Source organism: Poecilia formosa, unplaced genomic scaffold (genome assembly GCF_000485575.1).
Source record: "Poecilia formosa unplaced genomic scaffold, Poecilia_formosa-5.1.2 Scaffold106, whole genome shotgun sequence".
Classification (NCBI taxonomy): domain Eukaryota; kingdom Metazoa; phylum Chordata; class Actinopteri; order Cyprinodontiformes; family Poeciliidae; genus Poecilia; species Poecilia formosa.
In genome coordinates this window covers 1,549,137-1,572,261 of record NW_006800045.1, presented here as the reverse complement: position 1 = coordinate 1,572,261, position 23,125 = coordinate 1,549,137, and the positions used below count along the sequence as shown (strand labels likewise).

The following is a 23,125-nucleotide window of genomic DNA, read 5'->3' as shown; positions in this document are numbered from 1 at the left end:
ACACACACACACACACACACACACACACACACACACGCTCTCTGTTTGTAGAAATACTCAGATAAAATACAGATCCACTTATTTCACTTCTGATATCTGAGGATTAGAATCGACTGATTCTGATCTGATACTGAAAAACAGCTGAATTTATTAAAAGCATTTATTCCTTTTAACCACAGACATAATTGTACTGAATTGCACTTTTATTTTATAATTCTGCACCAGAACATCACACTTAAACACCAATACCTTCACAACTTGGTCAAACATGTAAAAACAACTTTCATGTGTTCATTCAGTGCAGTTAGGACTAAAACAGCCAAAGAAATTTAAATACTAAAACTAAAACAGTAGGTTGACTGTCTTGGTCAAACTGCAACAAACCTTCTTTCTAGTGGTTCAGAAAGTAAAATTAGGAATTGTAAATGTAAAATAGTAAAGCATGATGTCGCTCAGAGCACAAGGCATAGAATTAGACTGAATAGATCTGACCCAATGGGTCAGGAACGTTGTCAGGAAACCAGATCTAGAAGTCTTCTGGATATTGGGACCAATATCAATATTAGTACGGGATGCAGACGCTGTCGGACTGCGATACGACTCCATAGCACCCAGAGATGGAGCTCATTTTAAAGTTTTAGTGAAAATAATTCACATTTTTACAGCCTGACTGTTTCTTTGGGTGCAGAAATAAAATGCAGAGGTGGAAACTTATATTTTAGCTACTATAAGTAGTCACTGCTTACAGTTTTGAGCCACGAACTACGGTGAGTTCTGTAACTGAACTGTTCCTTTAATGACCTCCAGTCTTGCTGTGTTTCCTTGTTTATTGGTCTATTAAAGGTGCAGCAGTATACAGCTCTGTGCTGCCGTCAAGTAACACTACAGTACCTTTTGCTTTAGGTAATGACCTGAGTGGATAAAAGCACCATAGATATAAGACTTTATAGGAGCTAAAGTGAATTAAAGGCTTCTTTATCTTTTCCTCCCTAATTATCTGTGACCTCCCAGGGAGAGATGACACTTCCCTTTTCTACTCCGACTATCAGCTAAAGGTTCAGAGCACCAAGTGCATCAAAGTGGTTTTATGCAAAACCTATGGTGGTAGAATTACTTTTTATAAAAGCTTTTCACTTGTACAAAAAGGTGAAATTATTTAAGATGAGTAGAAAACTCTAAAATAAATCACTAATGATTTAGTTTCAAGTTGAATCAACAGTAAAAAGCAACTCACTAGTAACTTTTACACAAGTTATAGGAGCTTCTTCTAAGATAATAATTCATTAATATTGATTTTAAAAAGCATTAGATCCCCTGGCAGACTTTTTCACTTATAACATTGAACAATGTAACTAATCTGATTGGACCTTTTTAAATCGATATTATGGGGAATTACTGACTATAAACAAACTTGTATAACTTACTGAAAAGTTACTTCCAAGTTATTTTGTCTTATTTCAGGTCTACTAAGACATTTGCATTAGAAACTAAATCAGAAAAGTCTTTTTTTTTTTACTTTAATCATAACTTTTTTCCTTAGAATTCAGATTTTTCTAATTTCAGATGATTAAAGTCAGATTTGTGATAAAAGTCAGATTTTTACCTGGTACAGTTTTGTGTTTTTACAGTGCTTAAATTTAAGATGGAGTCATGATTGGCCAATAAACTTACCAAGCAGCATTCTCATGTTTTATTTTAACAAGAAATATTTGTGTTTTTGATACAAATATGTGGAATTTGTTTGAGAAAAAGTGATCTCACTATTCAGAGTATCCTGGCTCCGTCTGGACGCGGTTTGACAGTATGTTCATGTTTATGTTGGTGGGTCAGGAGTTCATGGCCTCCCAGCCACCCGGCTGACTTCATGTCACCCTCAGTCTGTGTTCAGGTCTTTTTTAACTGCATGTGTGGGGTAAAGAAATGAAGAACAACACAAAGCGACAGCTTCAGAAAGGGAAAAAAAGAGATGAGGGAAAAACAGGGGGGCAATGAGTGATGGAAGATGGATGAGGAGAAAATAAGAAGGGAGAAAAGCAGAGAAGTGACAGCATATGTGGCTGGCATACGGATAGAGACAGAAGTGATGAAGTGAAAAGAGGAATAGTTGCTGACTTTTGGTGGAAAATTCCCCTGGGCTTCCCATATGAGCTTCTTCACAGCGATGTCGAGACGCAGCAGCCTGTGAAGGGAAAAAAGTTTTTATATCTGGATTTCTTTAATTTATTTTTTTCCTCCTTCCTCTCTCTCTTCTGTGTTTTGACTCTCAGGTAATATTTGAGGCGGTTTCGGTCCAAGGCCACCCTGGTTTCATCGCCATCGATGACATACGAGTTCTCGCTCATCCTTGCCGTAAGTGAGAGAGACTCGGTTTGACCCTGCAAACTGTAACCCTGCTGAGCGTCATCTGTTTTATTGCTGTTCTGCACGCGCACACACACGCACACACTCAAACACACACACAGATAGTGAGGATTGCAGACAGATTGCAGAGAACCAGAAGAAGGTCCAAACTCAGGGTCTTCATCACTCAAATCTGACAGAAACACTTTGCTCCACAAAACTCTGTGCTGTAAAAATCACCAAATTACTATTTCCTGGCTGCTTAAATTCCCTCTTACGTTCATAAAACCATTTCTAAACAACAGTGTTGATTTCAGAATGTGAAAGTCTTAACTGATCTAACCTATCTGAATTATTATAATGCACAAAAAACCAGCAGAAACACCAATATAATGAAATGTCATGGAGAAAGATGAATTTCAAAAGCTTTGAAGGAGCAACCTTCATGTGTAAGTCATTAGTGCCACAGCAAATTATCATCATTAAATGAGTGATGGCTCCACACTCAGTTGGGTTTATCTACTTCTACAGACAGTCAAATGAAATTAACCAGTCGCAGACGGCTCTCGATACCAAAGTCACCACAATGTCAGCCTGCCTGCACTCGTCTCTCACAGCCTCGCTTCTGATTGCAATAATAACCTGTCTTACATTATAAATGTCTTTTAGTCCTACTGTTTACACAAACACTAACTATGTATCATAAAATCGCACAATTTGAAATTTCAAAAATGAATTCTCTGAATGGAAACGTCCATTTGGAAAAAACGTGTTTTCCCATAAAAAGGTTTTGCTCTAGGCTGAGTTGGTTTTTCAGCTGTATTAAAATTGGTTTATTTTGTAAAACTGCAATGGAAACACTTCTTTCGCTCTTTCGAGTCACACAATCAACAGCTGGATGTTATTACTGTTGAAAACAACAAAGAAGACGACAGGAAGTGGAAGGAGGATGATGGTTTGTTTTTGTTTTTTCGGACAATGTGCAGCTAAAGTTATGCTGGAGCATAACTTTAGCTCCAGCATGCCATAATGTGGTCGGATGACCCAGCAAGTCATCCGACCACATTATGGCACAAACATGAGAGTTTAATGGTGTCTTAGGTCAAAGTCGAACTGAATTAAATGTTTTTTTCTGGATGTAACCAGTTGGAGTTCAATGTGAACCCTTTAACTTATTTAAGTCTATTTAAACTTAGTAAAATATTTAAATATTTTACTAAAACCAAGCAGTTTGATCTAAAATTGAGACTTTAACCATTTAAATCAGGCGAGTTTCTTGATTTTCATATGTATTTTATTTCAGCTTGGAATTACTTTGCACATAATGTGCATTTGTATTCAGTTATTGATTTTGTTCATATTGTTGGCATAATTTGTGTGCTGTTGTCATGTTGCAGGTAAAGCTCCTCATTTCCTGCGGCTGCAGAATGTGGAGGTGAACGTGGGGCAGAATGCCACGTTCCAGTGCACTGCTGGAGGGAAATGGTCTCAGCATGATAAACTCTGGCTGCAGGTTTGTACCGTCCCATGCCGGATCATAACATCCTATTGACTGGATTTCAATTCAGTCACACATATATTCCAATTGATTCTAGTTAGCAAACAGTACAGTTTGCTCAGTTCATTATTAAAAGTAGCGACAGTAGAAAATCGCTTGCATTGAGTCGTTAATTTTCACATCAAGCACGCAGCGACAGTGGAGAGGAAGACAAGCCAGAACAAACAAGAACAGAAGTAAGATGATTTTTAATGTTCATTAACAGCAGAAGAGGGAGAACAAGATGGCTGTGGTTCCTCCTCCAGGCCAAACCACAGCCGAACCGAACGCCAGACCAGGTGTAGCTTTTATGGAGAGCTAAAAATGACTATTTATAGACGCGTGGCATGTTATTGTTTACATCTGGAAATTTCACACATATACACAAATACTGAAGGGCAAAAGAACGATTATTTTACGTGCTGTGCTGCCACAGTAGATCAATTCTGTTGACGAAATGAAACCTGGAGTTGTAGGTATTATTAATTTAGTGCAGCCCGCCACAAAAAGTGAAAACAAAGCAGAAAAACCGTTGAAGAATAACTCAAAACCACTCATGTTCTTTTCTTGTATTCTACGCTACACACATACCCGTTGCTATAGCAACTGCCTGACAACAGCTCTACTAACATATCAGGTTGCAACACCAAGAAGAGAATCAAATGTTTCCTACACAAACAACAGAAGATTCAGTCTGTTACAGTTTCATGTTTTCAGGCTTGCTTGTTGTTTTACGGTTATTAATAAGTGATTATCTGAAAATAACTGTGATTGATTAGCTAAATGAAACACCTGCTCAGCTGATCATCTGTCAGAGTTGGTTTGTTGGTTGTGTTTTTTTTTTACTGAACAAAACAAACCAAATCCTACAGCACATCTACATGTCAAAGTCAAGCTAGCATAACTGACCTAGCTCCTTCTCTTGATTTCTTTAACTTTTCATGTGAAGCCATAGATCTTAATAGCTAGTTGCTAATACTGTTGACATTCAGTAGCAAAGCACTGCGTCCCTTTTTCTTTTATATATCACGCATACATTTAAGATTTATCGCATTATGTTGACAACTTGATGGCTAAAACCAATGGTTGTCATGACCAGCCAGCAGTTTTTGGGGATTTTACTTTTGTGATCTCACATTACAACATGTCTGTGTTGTAATTCAATCCAATTCACTCTGGTTTTCTACAGGCTAATAATTTAATCTTAGCCAACCTGCAGTACTAATTTACCCAAACTCTTCTACTTTTTGTAGATTGGAAGTTGACTCGATTATTCTACTATTTTAGTTCAGTCCCTTTTAATTCAAATGTAATGTTGTTCAGTTCTTTCTCATTAGATTTAAACAAACTACATAAAGTCAGTTTCATGTAAAACCTCCAGGTCTCTGAGCTCCATTTTGTGAACTGATTAAACTAAACCTTGTTCTGTTTTGCACCAGTGATTCCATTTCTGCACCAGTGACATTTCTTACTCGTGTTTGTCAACATGTTCATGCTGCGTGTCGTCATGGCAATGTATTAATTTCAGTCTACATTCATGTGCAAGTTTGCATTATTGTTACAGCAGAACTCAAAACCCAGGAGATTACTGCAGGGTGAAGAAATGACATGTGGAGCTGGGAGTGTTAACTCTCCCAGCTCAGGCTCTGCTGGGGGAAAAGCATCTTTTCCTGAGTGGTCCGTCAGGATTGCAGTTGAGAGATTTAATCTGCAGATTGCATGCAGAAAGTGGTATTTTTTAGTTTTCAGGTTGACTTCCTCAGAGAAAATTTACTCTATTTTTTCCAAGCATAAATACAGAGTCTTTGTTTTCATTTCATGATGCACATATTCTGTAAATTCATGGATTGCTTTGGTAAAACCATACAGGGTAGGAGAGTAACACTGATGGAACAGCAGTTATTTTACCAAATATAAACGGTTGCACTGTAAATTCAGTTAATAATAACACATTAACATGGAAAACAAGTGGAACACCCACAACAACAAGTATGATTTCCCATCTTCCAGCAGTGGAACGGCAAAGACACGGCGCTGATGGTGACCAGGGTGGTCAACCACCGCCGCTTCTCTGCGACGGTGAGCGTCGGTGACACGTCGCAGCGCAGCACCAGCCGCTACCGCTGCGTCATCCGGTCCGATGGCGGATCCGGAGTTTCCAACTACGCCGACTTGATTGTTAAAGGTACGTAAATGTGACTGCAGAGGTTGGGGTGAAACAGAGATCCACACACTTCATTACTATGTATGCAGCAAAGTGGGACTGTTTCTGCTGGAAGTGTGGAACAAGCCCTGGTTGTTTGTGTCGATGTGTGCATGTTTGGCTGCGGCCCATTAGAGCTGCGAGGGAGCTGAGGACGGAATACTGAAAAGATTCCCAGAAAGTGGGAACCCACAATGAGTCCTCTCTGTTCACGCTCCTCCGAATGTTTTTGATCCGGTTTTCACTCAAACTGTGAAGAAGATCCAAACATTTTAGATGTTTATAAAAATAACTATTTTTGCCTCAACTTATACACAAATGTATTATTCTTAAAGATGAGCAGTACTTTAGTTTACCAGAAGGACTGTGGCAAATAACTCCTGAAAAACAAGTTTGACTTTTAATGTTGGAAATCTTCACACTGAACCCAAATATAAGTTATTTTAATGTTCATTACATTAGAAGCCCAAAACATTTCATGCCTCTTCCAGCTGTATATTAGGTTAAATAGTGAACTAACTTACCAACATGTTTCTTCTGGTTGGAAGTAATTTGAATCTGTAAAGGGAGCTGAAGATTAGGTGACGTTCACACAGCAGGCGAATGTGACCCAAATCCGACTTTTTTCACAGCAGCCTGATTGGACCAATTCTGATCTTTTCACCTAAAAACCAAAATCAGATTTGTCCCACTTTCACGTGTAGCTAAATAGCACATCTGATTGTTTTCAAAGCATCTGCAGTCTGATTAGGCGTGTTGATTTTATCCAGCTTTTATGTCGTTGATGTGAGACGTACATCATAATTCTGCACCAGAAGAAGCCAGATGCTGTAAATCAGGACGTAAACAATGGTGGAATATTATCATTATGAACTGATTAGTGAAATCTGTGTCACATCACAATCCCTCCACTCCTGCCTCTGACTGCACATCCACTCACTATAGATATGTGTAAACATATAAGTATATATATTAAAGACACTCAGAGTTGAGTGTTGTAAAGTCTGATGGCTACAGGCAAACTTTACAACACCTAACTTGGAATGTAAATTAAATCAGATCACATCCTGAGGTAGAGTAATTAAAGACAGGAAATATTATCTAAAGTAAATGTCTCTGATTGGAATTACGCTGTTAACTGTATTTGTTGTGAAGGATGTTTTAGCCTGCAGAGAGTCAGAAAAGTTGGATTGCGTGTGTTAACGCCGCCACTCTGATTCGACGGTCGTCCAGGGACAGAACTGTCATTACCATCTGTTTGCAGAATCACACTATCGACTCACGAGAGCATCTGAAGCTCACCGCCCTGAAAGCATCCCGTAAAGAGTGTGTGTTCATTGTGTTGCTCTGTGTGTGTGGGTGGGTGAAGCTCAGGTGTTGTCGGCCATGCTTCTTGCCAGGGGAATAACTGATGCCAACGCAGCGAACAAAAGAGGAAAGGGAAAATGAAAACACACGCATGAAAACACCCTCCTCCAATTTGCATAAATGTGTCATCATCCTTCATTTCCACTTTGACTTTTTGTCCCTTTTCCCTCATTCTTGTCACTCCTGTGTTGCTGATTTGCTTTAGTGCAGCTTCATTTGTTTGGTGTGGCTACTATACATGCATGACTTTGTGTTGTCATGTGTAAGGTGTCGTGATGAGTTTTGTGTGTGTGTGTGTGTGTCTGCTAAGTGAAATCAGGGTTAATTACTGTTGCTCAGTCAGGTGTGACGGGGGAATCTGGAGAGAGATGCTGCTCATATTACAGCGCCCCGCCTGTACGCTCTGTACGTCTCTGTCCCATACGTGTTCGTTCATGCATGGAAAGCCTCCATAACCCAGCCCTGTTGGCCAGCTCAACACACGATGCTACTTTTTTAGATTCGGAGACAAACTAGCATCTGTTGGGTGAATGTCTTTTTTAGAAAATGCACCTTTTCACCCATAATGTTCACAAAACACCATAGTTATATGACAACAATCCTTGGAGTAAGTGATGAAAAAGGGAAATGATGTTGATGCATCTTTTCTCAGAGCTAGCATGTTGGAGCAGCTCTGTTTCTCTAGACGTTTGTTCACATATTGTTTGGTTGAGGCTTTGCACGTTTGGACAATCATTCCCTCTGGCTTCTGGTTTTGCACCTGGAAGAAATTTTATGTAACCTTGGCAACAAGGTATTGTTTTACCACTGGGATCAGCTGATTAGCATCTCAAAAGCTAAAATAACACCTGAACTATGATCTCAATTCACTAAAGAGTGGAAAAAGAGGCTTCGGTAGCTCGGTTTCCGTTGACCATAGAATTGCGCAAATTGGAATTACGAAAATAATGTCGCTTAAAGGATACATGCCTATTGATGTTTCGTACTTAAACGTTTTTTACACTAGAATGAGGTGGTTTTTTGATGTATCAAAATTAACATATCAAAGCATTTTTATGCATCACACAAGTCATGTGATCGATAACCAGCTGTTACTACTGGTGGGAATGATGAATAAAGACGACAGGAAGTGGTAGATGGAAGATGGCACAGCATATTTTTTTAATGACTTGTGTTTGTAAATTGTGTTTTCTTATTACGTTTCTTATTTAATGGAAACACCGCAGTTGTAAAATTGTGTTTTTTTCAGCATCTGCAGAATATTGACAAGGTTTTGTGTTCTTTTGTTGTATAAAAGCAGCTGTGGGTGCAGAGCAGAACCAAACAGCAGAAAAGGAAGGAGGAAGTTCAAGTCCATCAATCATAATGGGCAAGAATCATTTCCCCTGTGCCATCATTTCTTTATAACTATAAACCAGACAGATATTTAACTAAACTGCCCATGTTTGGATATAAAATCCTCTCACTCAGCACACGCCCTCTGGTGGTGAGTCAGCAGTTGGAATTGATCTACAGCATTTGCTATAAACAACTCAAACACTTAAAAAAATAACACCTAGCTGTTTTTAGGCGATACGTTAATATTTTTTGGTGTCTGGAAAGTGAGCCATTTCAAAAACCTTTAGAATATAACATCACAAATCAGCAGGGGCTCCCTGTTGCCAATTATTTGGATTTAAAGTGACAGGAGACCCTAAAACAGCTCAAATAGGCAGAACCGAGCAGAATAAAGTCTCATAATGTAAGAACGATTTTATGTAAAACATGTAATGTTTTGTACAGACCATAGATCTTACCCTGTTCAAGGAGGCATCATAGTCACCTTTAGTTATGGCTGTGGCCATAAATGAGATGATTCATGTGAATTTTAAGGGCCTACAGAATGCACTGTGTCCACATGCAGAGAGCCGAGGTGCAGCAGCCCTGCACAGATTGAAGGTCGGCTGTATTTGAGTGTGTGCTGCATCTTGTATGGGCATTTTGACATCTGTGCGTGTGTGTGTGTTCTGTCTATCATAGATAAGACTCAGTGGGGCGAAGCAGAGATCCAGGAGAGCCTCTGTCAGCCAGTGGCCCGTTGATACCTCACAGAGAATATGTTGGAGTGTGTGCGAGTTCCCCAGGAATTGTGCCACATTTTTCTAAGTCTCCCTGGGTCATCATAAAGCTGATTTTAGTCCAAGAATTAGACCCAGCAGCAGCACCAGAGCGTGTGTTAATGTCAGACTGTGTGTGTCCGTGGAGCTTTTTGTTGCCCCAGAGCTCATTCCCAACATCGTCTGTGTGTCTGTTCCTGATAAGGAAATCAATAGGAGAGTGGACAGCTTCTGCTGTATGTGTCAGACTCCTGGAAACCCAGTGACGCTCTGAGCTCCCACTGGGTGTGAACACAACACAACCTCCAATTTACAACAATAACTGCCTGGAATACGTTGGACTTCCAAGTGAGGAGTTTTATACCAAAATGAGATGTCAGGTGTTTGAAAGAAACACAAAAGAGATGTCAGACATTCACAGAAAAACAAGCTCCTCTCTCAATGGGTTGTCTGTTTCTCTGTCAACACGTAAAACAAAGATTTTTTTAAATACAGGTTTTAAAAGGAAAACTGTCTGCTTTTCTGTGGAAGGGTTTTAGTTCTCATACCTGCAGGAAGCTTGTGAAATTTATGTGAAAATTTCAAACTTTTTATTTTTGTTTATTCTATTTATTTATTAGACCTTCATGTATATTTTGAGGTTGTTAGTTGCAGTCTTTACTTTTTACTCTGAGTGTAGTGGACAGTACTGTGATAAAGAATAACAGTAAAGTATGTCAACATAAACCTGGTGAAAGATGTTGTAGTACAGCCCATCAGTACTCTGAACAACGGACAACTCTTTCCCCCCAAATGTATAACTTTAAATAATGTCTGAAACAGTTTACCTGAAAATCCCAGCAAATATACCCAGTTTATATTACATTTTGACTTCAAAATCATCATTAAATATTAAAATTTTGGTCAGTGTTTCATTTATTATGGTTCTAGAGCAACTCTAACCAGGTGGGCTTTGATCTTGATTTAAAGGAACTCAGTGTTTCAGCTGTTTTGCAGTTTTCTGGAAGTTTATTCAAGTCAACAATTACATTAGCTAAAATACCTTATTGTTTCTCCTGGAGGAATTATGAGAATGTAATTATGTTGCATCCATTCGATGAGAAAAGTTTCTGAATTCATATTCATTAGGTTGTGTATGAAAGTGGGAGTTCCTGTCTGTCTCTGTAAGCAGGTCCTCTGGGCTTGCCGTAGGGTGTGTGTGTGTGTGTGAGAGAGGGTTGACTTGTGCATGTTGGGTAGTTTGTCATGTTGTTGCCATTTCATGTCCAATGCACTTTCATGTGCATCAGCCTCTTTATACAGATGTGGAGGTCAAGGAAGGCGGACACTTCACAGAGAATTTCTGAAGCAAAGTGTAAGTAATGCATGAACAGGTGTGGGAGGGCTGACAGGTGAGATAAGGAGGGAATAAGGCAGAGATGAAGAAGAGAGATAGGTGTGTGAGGGGGTGGAGGTAGCAACGGAGAAGAGGAGCAGAAAGACAGGGGAGCATATGACGCAACAAAAAGACAAACTCGATGTTTAAAACAGGAAGCAGAGGAGGAAAATATGAAAGATGGAGTAAGACCTCATGTTTAAACCTCTTCCTCGATGACAGAACACAGAGAATTCAGAGGACAACCAGATAAATCATGAAGCCAAAGCTGACAGCTTAAATCCCATCAGCAGTTTCTGTCTGCAGCTTGTTGAACTCCAGTCTGCTCACACATTAGATGCTCATGCGGATATGAATGCCAGAAATGAAACGAAGAGCGTCGAATTAGAGCGAGAGGGACGTGTCCACTACAAATCTCCTGTTTCCTCATGTTTCAGACTGTCATTTTATTAGAAAGTGGAAAAAACTGAAGTGACAGTAAGAGGATCAGTGTCTCTTTTCAGCTTTTTCTTACTGTTGGTGTAAGAAAAAGCTTTTTCCCCTGAAGCTCTGAGCCGCTGGACTGGCTTGACATTTCTGACTCTTTTATCCTCCATGGCTCAGAGAAAGCAAGCAGGTGGAGGTTTATTTCCTGCTTCAAGACACTTTGACGGCTGCAGTGTAGATATTATGGGAGATAGTGTAACATATTCTGGGAGGAATTAGCTCAAATCAGTTTCTTTCTCGCAGAAAATGTTAATTACCATGAAAAGTCTCTCACTCCTTTTCTTAATTTAAAATAAATAGCATTAGGGTGGGTGGAAGGTTTGACTGTAGGCTGATTTTGCCACTAATTTCATGCAATTCTGTAGCTTTAACACCATTTAAACTGGAAAGTAGCTGCCAGATTCTGCTTTTCAAATGTGTTGACATCATTGCCAATAATGGTTGCCTCTATAGTTTGCTGCATTAAAGCATCCAGGAGAGGTTTAACACACGGATCAAAAGGCTACTAAATGTTAAACTAATGGACACCAAGCCTCAAAATCACAACCTGGCATAACTTGAACCTTCAAATAATACAAATTTGATTTCTTTTCTTTTTATGTTTGCTTCAAAAATGGGTTTGAAATGGAAGCATGCGCAGCCTTTATCAGATGTGCTTGAACCATTTTATAAATCACAAAGGAAAAATTAGAACAGAAGATTTTAAAATGTAAAGACGTCCCTCCAAACTATTCAAAAAACTAGAAACTCAGTTGTAAATACAATCAGGTTTCAGCGCTGCAATGGAGAGTCAGCCATTTTTCAAACTGACGTGGACCAGTGTATTATTTGTTTTGTTAAAAAAGTTTAATATACAACAGACGGTAATATTTGCAGAAATTTAGGTCTACAACTTCATGCAAACAGCTGAAATATGCCAACACTTGAGACCTTCCTCCAAAATAGTTATAACTGCCTAATAGTTTAAACATCAAATATACAGCCAATCAGTGCCAAGGACAGGAAATGGTGCCTCCTGATTGGCTGCTTTGCAAATGCTTGGTGTGTTAGCTTGTCACGCTGCAAATTATTTTTAACATCTTTATGCTTTGTTAAAAAAATGTGCAAATAATCAGATTTTTGTAGAATTATTTTGGGTTACGTTCAACAGAACATATGTGAATAGGTGAATCTGTGAATGCTGAGCCACAAATAAGCAACAGTCCACTTTATTCTGAAAAAACCCTGTGATTTAAGTAATTAAAATAATTAACCTTTCCCTGATTTAACAAATGTAAAAAATGTCTAAGTTCTTATATTAAAAATCTTTTGTGCAGATTTGTTGTTTTAACTTTAAATCTTGTTGAAATTACTTAAAATTGCAGCTAAAATGATTAAATATTAAGCATTTCTTTCGTTGTTCTCTCTCTGTCAACTATCATTTGTTTTGTGCTTCATATTAAAAATGTGAGAAAAGTAAATTTTGGCAACAGAATAATTTTCACTGCAGCTGAGTTTTCCACTTTGTGCTCCACCTCAGGTGAGATCCTGTCTGGCACACAGAGTCCTTCTACCATATCTGCTGTCGTTTTATTCCCCTCGCATCTGCAAACACTTTAACGTTTTTCTGTTTTTCAATTAGAACTCAGCACAGCTTGAAAATATAAAAGTATCAGAAATATTTGGAAGCAAACAGATAAAGCGTGGCCTTGTGGATGGAGTCTAAAAGGAAGCAGGTCAGTCAAAGTTCCTGCAGGCAGTGGATGTTCCTCAGGGGATTTTCATGTTCTTTCTGAAACATGTCACTCTCTACTGGGGTCAAATCACTGACCCTCCTTTAACGTTACCACAGACTTCTTCTTCTGGTCTCACTGGTTTTACCTCAAATTTGATTTGAGGGTTCCTAAAGTGCCAAGTGTATCAGACTATCAGCATTTTTGAATATTAGACTTTAGTCTTTATTGATTATTGTACCAAAAAACTAAAATGTCTTGCAAACAAAACTTTATCCTGCAAATTAAAGTGGATCAGCCATGATTTCAGTACAAGCTGGAAATAATCTAAAGGCTCATTTGCTACTTTTTAATTTCTGATATTTTGTTCTAGTGCTTGGCCAAGGCTAGTGTTTTGGTAAAAAGTAGTAAGGAACTTTATTTATTTATTTTTTTCACTCAAAAACATTTGAGTAAACAGGACAACAGAACAAACTGAGCACTGTCCAGGGATAACAGATGAAAAATATCCTTTTGGCTAATTCTGGCACATTTACATAAATGTCAATTAATTGTCCAAATAAATTAAATTCGTCTTCTTTAAGTTCATGTTTGATCCTCCCTTTATGTTCTGAATTTCCACATCGTAGGTCTGCGATCACCAGTCTCCTTTTACACACTCTGATATCACATGGCTGCCTGTGCTTTCAGAACATGCAGCTAGGATTGCAGAACCAATCCACAGGGGGCGTGGCCTGTAGCTCAGCTGCATTTATCTGAGCAAAATGCATATGCATCCGCTATTTACAAACAAATAACCTCTACACACCGTTACAGAAAATATGTATATTACTCAACTAAAGAAAAATACTGACAGTATGTGCATGTTTTCCTAAGTGCTCTGCAGGTTTCAGGGACATTTTTTTTTTTACAGAATTTGGTAATTTCCTGATTAATGCATTGCTAATCATCACTGAAATATGGTATCAAAATAACCTATTGCAGGTTGTTGGTGTTATAAACTAAACTTAGGACAGCTCCAGTTCATGTTCCTCTTCAGATTGATGAGACGGAGTGAATTTTAAAGAAGAAACAGCTGTTCTGCTTCTGTTTAGATTATATTTGTTGTTATTCGTCTCTGTATAAATACATTAAATTGAATGGTGTCAGGGCCAAAGTTTGATAAACCTGGAGAATAACAGGAAAAAATATTTATCAATTTGTGCTCCGACAGGTTTAACAGAAACACTCCATTGTAGAAAACAAGTGCAATGGGTCAAGTTTACTTGTAAATTTGACCCATATCACCCCTTTCCTTCATTATAACCTTCATAATTCATAACAGATAGTTTGTCAGGTCCAAGGGAATTTCATGTTTATTTAGTTTTTATCCCAAAGGGTTTAGAAATCCAAGGTTAGAGCGAAGATGGGCAAAAGAATTTGTAAAAACTTCCAACATAGTAGGGAAAGAGTGTACAAAAATACATTTTAACATCACACCTTTATCAGGAGTAAAAAACATTATAAATATGCCAATAAAGAACTGAAATTGACCTGTAGTGCACACACGGAGTGTAAGGTAAGGGCTTCCTCTGCGAGATAATGTGCAGGACTTTTATTAGAGAAATTTATTTTTCTTGACACTATGCGACATCTTCAAGTATCTCGCTGGGGTCGTAATGTGGCGCAGTAAAAAAGCTAATGCAGATACTTTGTTCCCTCTGTGGCCAGTAACTCCGATCAGTTTCGAGAGGCCAATGTTTCATCAGACAATAAGCTCCCAGGATAAAACCTGTTTATGAGGCTTCAGCTCATGTTTGTACTGACGGCTGTGCAGGTGCAGCTGCATGAGGACAGCTGTCACATGACTGCGGATTTTAAATGCAGGTGAAATCAGATTCTGGGATAACAGAATTTGATACAGACTCGATTCTTATGTTTCCCAGAGTGCTTCAGCTGATGTAGTTGACTGCTGTCTATTCGCAGTTACGTTTTTATGGGTTTTCCTAAAAAAAAAAAATTAAAAAAAACTCTACTTTTTTTAAATTACCAAATAGTTCCTTCTTTTGTATTTGAAAAACAAAAAGTGTACCTTTGGAAACTAGGTACAATACTGCTTAACATGCTGTTAAAAAATATTTCCAGTGGCGCCTGACTCCAAATTATTTGCAGAAAATTGTTTTATTTGCAGATTTTGTAGAGCATATGCAAAATATTCCAAAGATAATGCAGCTTTGGAAGCTGATAATCCAAACTGCTGCTTGGCATGCTCCTGTTGCTAAAACAGTTTCAAGCAAAATGAAGATATATTTGGTGTTTTAACTATTAAAATTGGCCTTGAACTTTTCATCAGCTAATCCATCTTTTACCAAATTTAAAGTCAAATCTTTTCACCTACATGCAGCTCAGAGTCTTCATTTAGCTTCAAACTTCTTTTCCTTAACTGTTTTTTTATGTTTTCTTCTCTAAGTTGGCCATGTGTCTGCATTTCTTGCAGTATTCACACTTTCTCTCCACAATCCTTCATCTCTCTATTGTCTCCTCTCCCACTGTTCATTAGCGGCTCTGCGTGAGGGCCAGTTGTTGTTGATTAGCAATCAGTGCATCTTTACCAGTTTTGTGCCCATTCTCTGAGGAAAGCAGCTCTTTGTGCAGATGGAAATACTTGTTTGTGCATTTTATACAGCACACATCCAATTATCCACGTTGGTTTGCTGGTGGAAGCTGTTTTCATATTAGATTAGTTTTTAAAACCTAAATGTTTCAAAAACTAATTTATTAAACGAATCAACTTCATTTTAACAACCTAAGAGAGGAACAAATGTGTTTGATATTATTTCCATTTGCAGTGATTACCTTGAGAAAAAAACATGCAGTCATCAAAGCTTTGCATTATTAAGGCATCAGATACAGAAAACTGTGAGATCATTGCTGGATCATCAGGAACTCGAGGTGAAAAGTTTCAGCAGCTGCCCAGTGCAGAGCTGGCTCAACATACAGCCCTGGAAAAAGATTAAGAGGACTCTTAAAATGATCAGTTTCTCTGATTTTACTCTTTATAATTATATGGTTGAGTAAAATGAATGTTGTTCTTTTATTCTATGAACTACTGACAACATGTCTCTGAAATTCCAAACAAAAATTTAGTATTTACTAGCAGAAAATGAGAAATGGTCAAATTAACAAAAAGGATGCAGTGCTTTCAGACCTCAAATAATGCAAAGAAAACAAGTTCATATTCATTTAGAAACAGCTATACTAATGTTTTAACTCAGGAAGAGTTCTGAAATCAGTATTTGGTGGAATAAGCAGGAGGTTTTCATGGGGCTCAGTGCAGTGGCCTCTGTGTTTTTTCCAGATCTGCATATAGAAGATCTGCATGAGTGCATCTTTATGCACAGTGAATGAAACACACTGACCAACATGTATGATTCGATTGATGATTTTGATGATGGCACTCGACACAATGTAACATTTGTTTCATAAAATGTGGTTATATTTATGATATAAAGGACTTTAAGCTACCTTGTTTCTGAAATGTGCTACACAAATAATCTTGAATTAAAGGATGCAAACTGTATATATTGACTGTTCACATTAATTTCTGAGCTTCTCTAAACATTTACTATGTATGATTTCAGCTGTTCCACAGTATACGTTGCAGAAACATGCAAACATGGTGTGTGTTTCCTGTCATGTGACTCTGGGTGCCAGGTTGCGTCCCTCTGGGTGGCCTCTGTAGCGCCGCGGTAGGCGAGCTGGAGGCGGCGAGATGGAGGAGGAAAACAGGCAGAGGGAGGAAGTGATTGAGTGAATTTCTCCTTCCTCCTGCAGAGTAACATCAGGAGAGGTTGTTGAAAATAAATGATGTTAATGAAGAGTTGAATCTCTCAGAGAAACGATTAGTTGGCTGCTTTAAATGTTTGATTTTTTGCCTTTTTTTAAAAAAGCTTAAAGCGTTAACTCGTAGTCGATTTTGCGAGCAGTAATGAGAAACATCCAGATGTAAGAATGAACATTTAGTGATCCTTCTTCTGCCTGTCATGCAGCCCTCAGATTTTCACTCCATTTGTTAAGCACTCTTTAAGAAAAAAAGATGTATCCACTTGAAAATAAAATAACAGGAAAACCTCAGTGTTACTGGAAACTGATGTCTTTGTTGCAGAATGCTTCACAGAACTTTGAAATCATTATTCCTATTTTTATATCCTTTTTACTACACGTTTCCAAGAAAACTTGTAAGGCTGTGAAAGCTTTAGCAGGAACCATTTACACTGAAAGTTCCTGCTCCTGCAAGATTGTTATATAAAGCCTCTTGAATTAATGTTTTTAAACAATCAGTTGGTTTGCAGGTTTGCATTCATTGGAGATTTTCTCTAATCCATGCAGACACAAAAAACACCTACATGCTAATAATAATAATAATAATAATAATAATAATAATAATTATAACAAATTCATCCCTTCTAATATTTAGTTGCATGTCCCTTAGCAAGTCACTCCTTAAACACACCTTTTGCAGCTTCTCAGAAGCTGTACGTTTAAAAGTAGATCAATCAATCAATCAATCAATCAATCAATCAATCAATCAATCAATCAATCAATCAATCAATCAACCAAGTTTATTGATTCAACAAGTCAGGTCAAAGTGCTTTACATCATAAAAACACTAAAATCAATAACTGAAACTTTCCATTTTGCCATGTGCCGTCATTACACATCAAAATGTTGATCAATGATTCAAAGCAGCTCTAACCAGGTGGGTTTTTAATCTAGGTTTAAAGGAACTCAGTGTTTCGGCTGTTTTACAGTTTCCTGGAAATTTGTTCCAGATTTGTGGTGCACAGAAGCTGAATGCTGCTTCTCCATGTTTGGTTTGGTTCTGGATCTAAACCAGAACCAGAAGACCAGAGAGGTCTGGAAAGTTGATCCAGCAGCAGCAGATCTTTAATTCGTCCAGTGATTTATAAACTACCAGCAGTATTTTAAAGTCTCTTCTCTCAGTGGAAGGACTGGTGTGCTCTTTCTTCCTGGTTGTAGTCAGAACGCCAGCAGCAGCGTTCTGGATCAGCTGCAGCTGGATGATTGATTTAGATACTGTTGAGTAATCGATGCAACTAAAGCTAAAAGCATTGATGAGTTTCTCTAGATCTCGCTGTGACGCTGTGACATTACTCCTTTAATCCTAGAAACGTTCTTCAGGTGATAGAAGGCCGACTTTGTAACTGTCTTTATGTGGCTCTGAATGTTCAGTCTGAGTCCATCAGTACACCCAGATTTCAGGCCTGATCTCTGGTTTCCAGCTGTAGCAACTGAAGCTCTGAAGTTCCTGTTTAGGGCCAAAGATAATGACTTCAGTTTTGTTTCATTACATGATCCAATATTAGCGGTCCTGACCATGTGAGAGATCAGTACTTTCTAACTTATGTCTTCTGTTGTCATTCTGTTAGTCATTCTTCTCAGGAAAAAGAACTGTTTGAATCAATCCTAAAAAGCCCCAAACTGGTGATTCATGCTGCTGCTGAATGACATCTTCAGATTAGAGCGGTGGATAAAGAGATGCCTGATGTCTGGAGCCATGGCCGTACGCACAATCTGCTTCCACATAGTTGAGATGTATGAGTGTGCACCGACTGACAGTTGATTCATCAGCTGTCATACATATGCTAATGCAGCCTTGAGGGAAGCAACAAAAAGAAACTTTCTGAGTAAAAACGGGACTTTGGTTTTAAGACTGCAGCAGGAGGAGGAACGTTATTCTTTGCAGGTGAAATGCAAACTTTTTCTGAGAAAAAAATATTAAAAAATGTCCAAATTTAAAGAAAAGTGCTGGGTGCCCTTGTTTAAGGAGATACATTTTGATGTAGTTGCATCTCAACATTTCTTCTAAAAACTCGTTTAGGTGTTGAAAGTGAAAAGACTTTGATCTGTATGGAAACCTTTTTTCAGCTCAGAGCCGCTCAGGATGCATAAATCTTTTTGTTTAACATTTGAGTAATAAAAAAGGCCCTTTGTGTTCCCAACTCTTGTGACGATCGGTGTCCGAGGTTTTGGTCTCAGGGCCGCAGACAAGCCGGAGCTGTCCGTGGTAATTACCATACATCATGCTGATGAGCGCTGTGCTTCACAGGCGCAGGCAGTCTGATGACTAACGGGAAAAGTCCAATTAATTTCCTTGTCATTGTTTCCATCTGCTCCTGCTGCTCTTTAACTGAGCCGCTTTCAGATTTATGTCGCTACGCCGCCGCAGCTTCGCTTGTTTGTCGGAGGCAAATGTTACTGCTTGGCTTGTAAACAGTCTTTGAATCTCCTCCTTGGCCGATTCGCATATGTCTTTTTCATCATTGTCTGTAAGCTGATTTAGTTTTTTCTATGTTGTGTTGGAATACATTGCACTGGTTTTCTAATCTTGCGGAAGCTGAATGTTTCAAAACGTAGTTGCTTTAATAAAAATCTAAGCTTTTGTATGAAATAAGAAGCAAGAAAATATCCTAAGCTTAGAGGCAGTTTGAGTCATTTCTTTAAATTATAATTATAGCATCGTCAGCTGCAGCATAACTCTCTTGACCATCTTAAAAAATGAACTGATTGCATTTCTCGCTGTTAAAGCTCCATCTACATTTAAGCATCGTCAAAAAGGCAGCCGTTAGCTGTTAGCTGTTAGCGGGGGCTAGGATTTTTCTTAGAGATGAGCTGAGAATCTGCTTCGTCTCACCTGATTGTCTGCAAACTTTAATCAGCTACATAAAACCTTAGAGCCGCAAATGATACTTGTTGATAAATATGTACTGCAGTATCCATAAATGCAGTAATAGTGGAACTATTTTGATTTAGCGTTTTGTTAACTCTGACAATGTTAAGCACACTTAGCTTCCTCTATTTGGACGATGAAGGCAGCGACGCGGAAAGGGAGAGACTGCTGAATGAGGGAAGGGTGCCGGCCAGTGAAGACACATAAACTGAGCTGAAACACTCGGCAAAAACAATTCCACAGAAACTGCAGCTGCTGTAAATGCTGTCAGGCGTTTTTACGCATTTTCTGTTCATGCCCCAAGTTTTCACTGATCCCATAAAATGCTGTAATATGAAACTGTTTTTAAAAGTAATTATTTTAAAAACATTCTAAAGCACTCGTTGATCTGGCTTTTTTTGTAACCTTCCAGTTGAATAAAGTTTGAAATCTGTGCTAAAGTTTTAGTTAGTAACTGCTAATATTCGTGCTCTTATTTTGAAGTGAAGACGATTCCTCTCCTCCCATTTTCTCTTTTTTTTATTTCAAACAAGAAACATACAGGAATAAAGTAGAACACGGCCAGTAGAGAAGAAGACATAAGTATGATATAGATCATCTGAATTATAATGTCAAAATTAAATTGGTGCTTGAGGCTTGAAGTCTTTCAATGGCCGATACAATTTTAATTTAAATTAGCTGTTTCGCATTAGCTTCCACTGAATACTGTGCTTTAGCATTGTAGATCTAATGTTTCAGTGCTATAGGATATAAACTGAGAAATAGCTAAAAAATGTACAGCTTTTAGAGCCATGCCACTGTTTTAATGTCAAAAGTAAAGAAAAAACTGCTGAAATCTATGTTTGTTGCTATAAAACAGTTTTAGCTAAAGACCCAAGAACCTTTGGAGACATTTTAATGAGCCACTCGTGTCGCTGGATCTGCAGGTTGCAGACATTTGGTTTAGGGTTCAGGCACTTCTCTGCATTGGTGAGGGAGGAACATGCATCCATTCAGGATGCCTCCAAGGTGTTTTCCTGCCATTGGGAGAAAACCCAGGACTCGATGGCAAGACAAAATATTGAATTGAATGGCTTAGAAACCACACAAAGTATCTGGAAATGTTATAGTTTTGATTTCTTTAGAAAATGTTGGCTCTTCAACCCGATTTCAGGCAGTGGAAGGTTATGAATGGATGGATTATTGACAGAAAAAGAAATAATGTAAAGTTGACTAGACTGTCTTAAGCCTGAACATTTTCACATCTTGGGTTCATTTCTGAAAATTACTCTGAAGAACTTGAGGGTAAAAGGACAGGAAAAGAAGGGGAGGGTGGGCTTTACAAAATTAATTAATCAGTTCAAGTATTGCATACTTCAGCAACATTGATTGGGCTTAAATATATTAAATAATTCTGTGACGATGAGCTCAGTTAATCACATTACAGCAGGGGTTTCCAAAGTCAGTCCTCAAGGGCCGGCCTCCTTCATGCTTTAGCTCTCTCCCTGGTTCAACAGCCGGGAAGTAGCTGCCGCCTCAGCATCTCAGTGTTCTGCAGAGGCCCGTTAATGAGCCAACATTTGATCCAGACATGTTGAACCAGTGAGAGAGCTAAGGCTACACCAGCCCTGTTTGGTCCACTTCAATCAGACTCCAGTTTGTTTGCCTAGAAAGTCTGGTTTGTTTGGAGAAGTTTGAATTATCAACCGAATGCTGATGTAAATCATTTTATTTGTGTTGTTTCCTGAAGCGGTTCTTGGTGCAGCGCCCCCACAGGCGAGGAGGGGAACAGATTTTTCAAAGACTTTGATTTTTTGACACACAGAGAACAACAGCTGGAAAATGCAACAAATATTGCAACTTTGTTTCCCAATCGACCCAGATCTACTGCACTATCAAGTGTGAGGTCAGGTTTTTCTATATAGCTTAATTAAAAGTGTTTTACATCATAAAATAATTTCATGTTTTAACACCAACCATTAAATTTTGTCTAATGTCATTGTAAAAATAATCAAGCAAATAGACATCAAGTATGTTGATCAATGTTTCTGTTTTTATGAGTCAAAGGTAACTAAACAGGGGGGTTTCAAGCCTTGATATAAAGGAACTCAGTCTTTCGGCTGTTTTGCAGTTTTTCAACACATTAAGTCCTTTAAGCCCGGAAATGCTCTTCAGGTAGCAGAAAGCCGAATTTGTAACTGTGTTTATGTGACTCTGAAAGCTCAGGTCAGAGTCCTACACCAGGATTTCAGCCTGATCTTTAGTTTCCAGCTGTAATAACTGAAGCTGTTGACTCTAGATCGTTCCTCTGTAGGTCCAAAGATAATAACTTCAGTTCTGTTTCTGTTCATTTGGAGAAAGTTTTGGCACATTCACACATTTATCTGCTCTAAACATCATCTGCGTATTTATGGCAGCTAATCTTATTTCTTGTATTAACCTGAGCCAGTGGGAGTTTCCACCTTTTAGGATGAAAACACTCTAAAACATGCAGGATATCGGCACCGTTCAGGCCCAACATGCCCATTCATGTTTATCTTCTGTTGCTTGTACTTTCCAGCCCCGCCCACTCCCATCGCTCCCCCTGAGCTCCTCGCCGTTGGCGCCACCTACCTGTGGATCAAGCCCAACGCCAACAGCATCATCGGAGATGGGCCGATCATCCTGAAGGAGGTGGAGTACCGCACCACCACAGGAAACTGGGCTGAGACCCACGTGGTTGACGCCCCCACCTACAAGTTATGGCATCTGGACCCAGATGTGGAGTATGAGATCAAGGTTCTGCTGTCCAGACCGGGCGAAGGGGGGACCGGGCCGCCGGGGCCGCCGCTGATAACCAGGACCAAATGTGCAGGTGAGTGGAGACGACTTCCACGGCTTCGCTGGTTTGTTTTCTCAGCTGTTTTGTGGTCTTTGGACTGGGAGTGATTGATTGGACCGACATCTGAGCGATGTGACGGGATGAGTGGGGCAATAAAACGAAGAATGAAGCTTCCCCTCAGGAATGAATCACAGCTGATGATAATTGTGAAGCCTCAGAGATGAAGGAGAGCTGAGAGCTTCGGTTGGAGGAGGAGAGGCAGTTGGAGGTTAGTTGGGGGCAATCATGGCCGATGATGAGGATCCCAGTGGGGGTGGAAGGGCACAACAAGTGACGGTTCATTTGATTAAGTGGCAGCACATCAGGTCTGTGACGGCCTGACGGGGTCCTCGTGTGTATGCGTGCGTGTGTGTGTGTGTGTGTGTGTCTGCGTGTGTGTGCGCCTGTGTGTGTGCGCCTGTGTGTGTGCGCCTGTGTG

General features: G+C 39.0%; 1 protein-coding gene and 1 long non-coding RNA gene across 5 annotated transcripts in view; one reads left to right on the top strand and one right to left on the bottom strand.

Moving 5' to 3' along the window:
• LOC103143276 (receptor-type tyrosine-protein phosphatase T-like) overlaps positions 1-23,125 on the top strand; it is a 221,905-nt gene that overhangs the window by 90,003 nt on the left and 108,777 nt on the right. For all 4 annotated transcript variants that reach the window (XM_016675116.1, XM_016675114.1, XM_016675115.1 and 1 more), the window contains exons 5-8: positions 2,268-2,349; positions 3,738-3,853; positions 5,888-6,062; positions 22,387-22,680. In XM_016675116.1, the coding sequence (XP_016530602.1) occupies positions 2,268-2,349; positions 3,738-3,853; positions 5,888-6,062; positions 22,387-22,680 (667 nt within the window). The remainder of the gene's footprint in view (positions 1-2,267; positions 2,350-3,737; positions 3,854-5,887; positions 6,063-22,386; positions 22,681-23,125) is intronic.
• Positions 16,333-18,890, bottom strand: LOC107837036 (uncharacterized). Its single transcript, XR_001663011.1, has 3 exons — positions 18,877-18,890; positions 17,499-17,505; positions 16,333-16,439 (listed from the first exon to the last, which is right to left on the bottom strand). It is a non-coding gene; the product is annotated as an uncharacterized LOC107837036 (long non-coding RNA).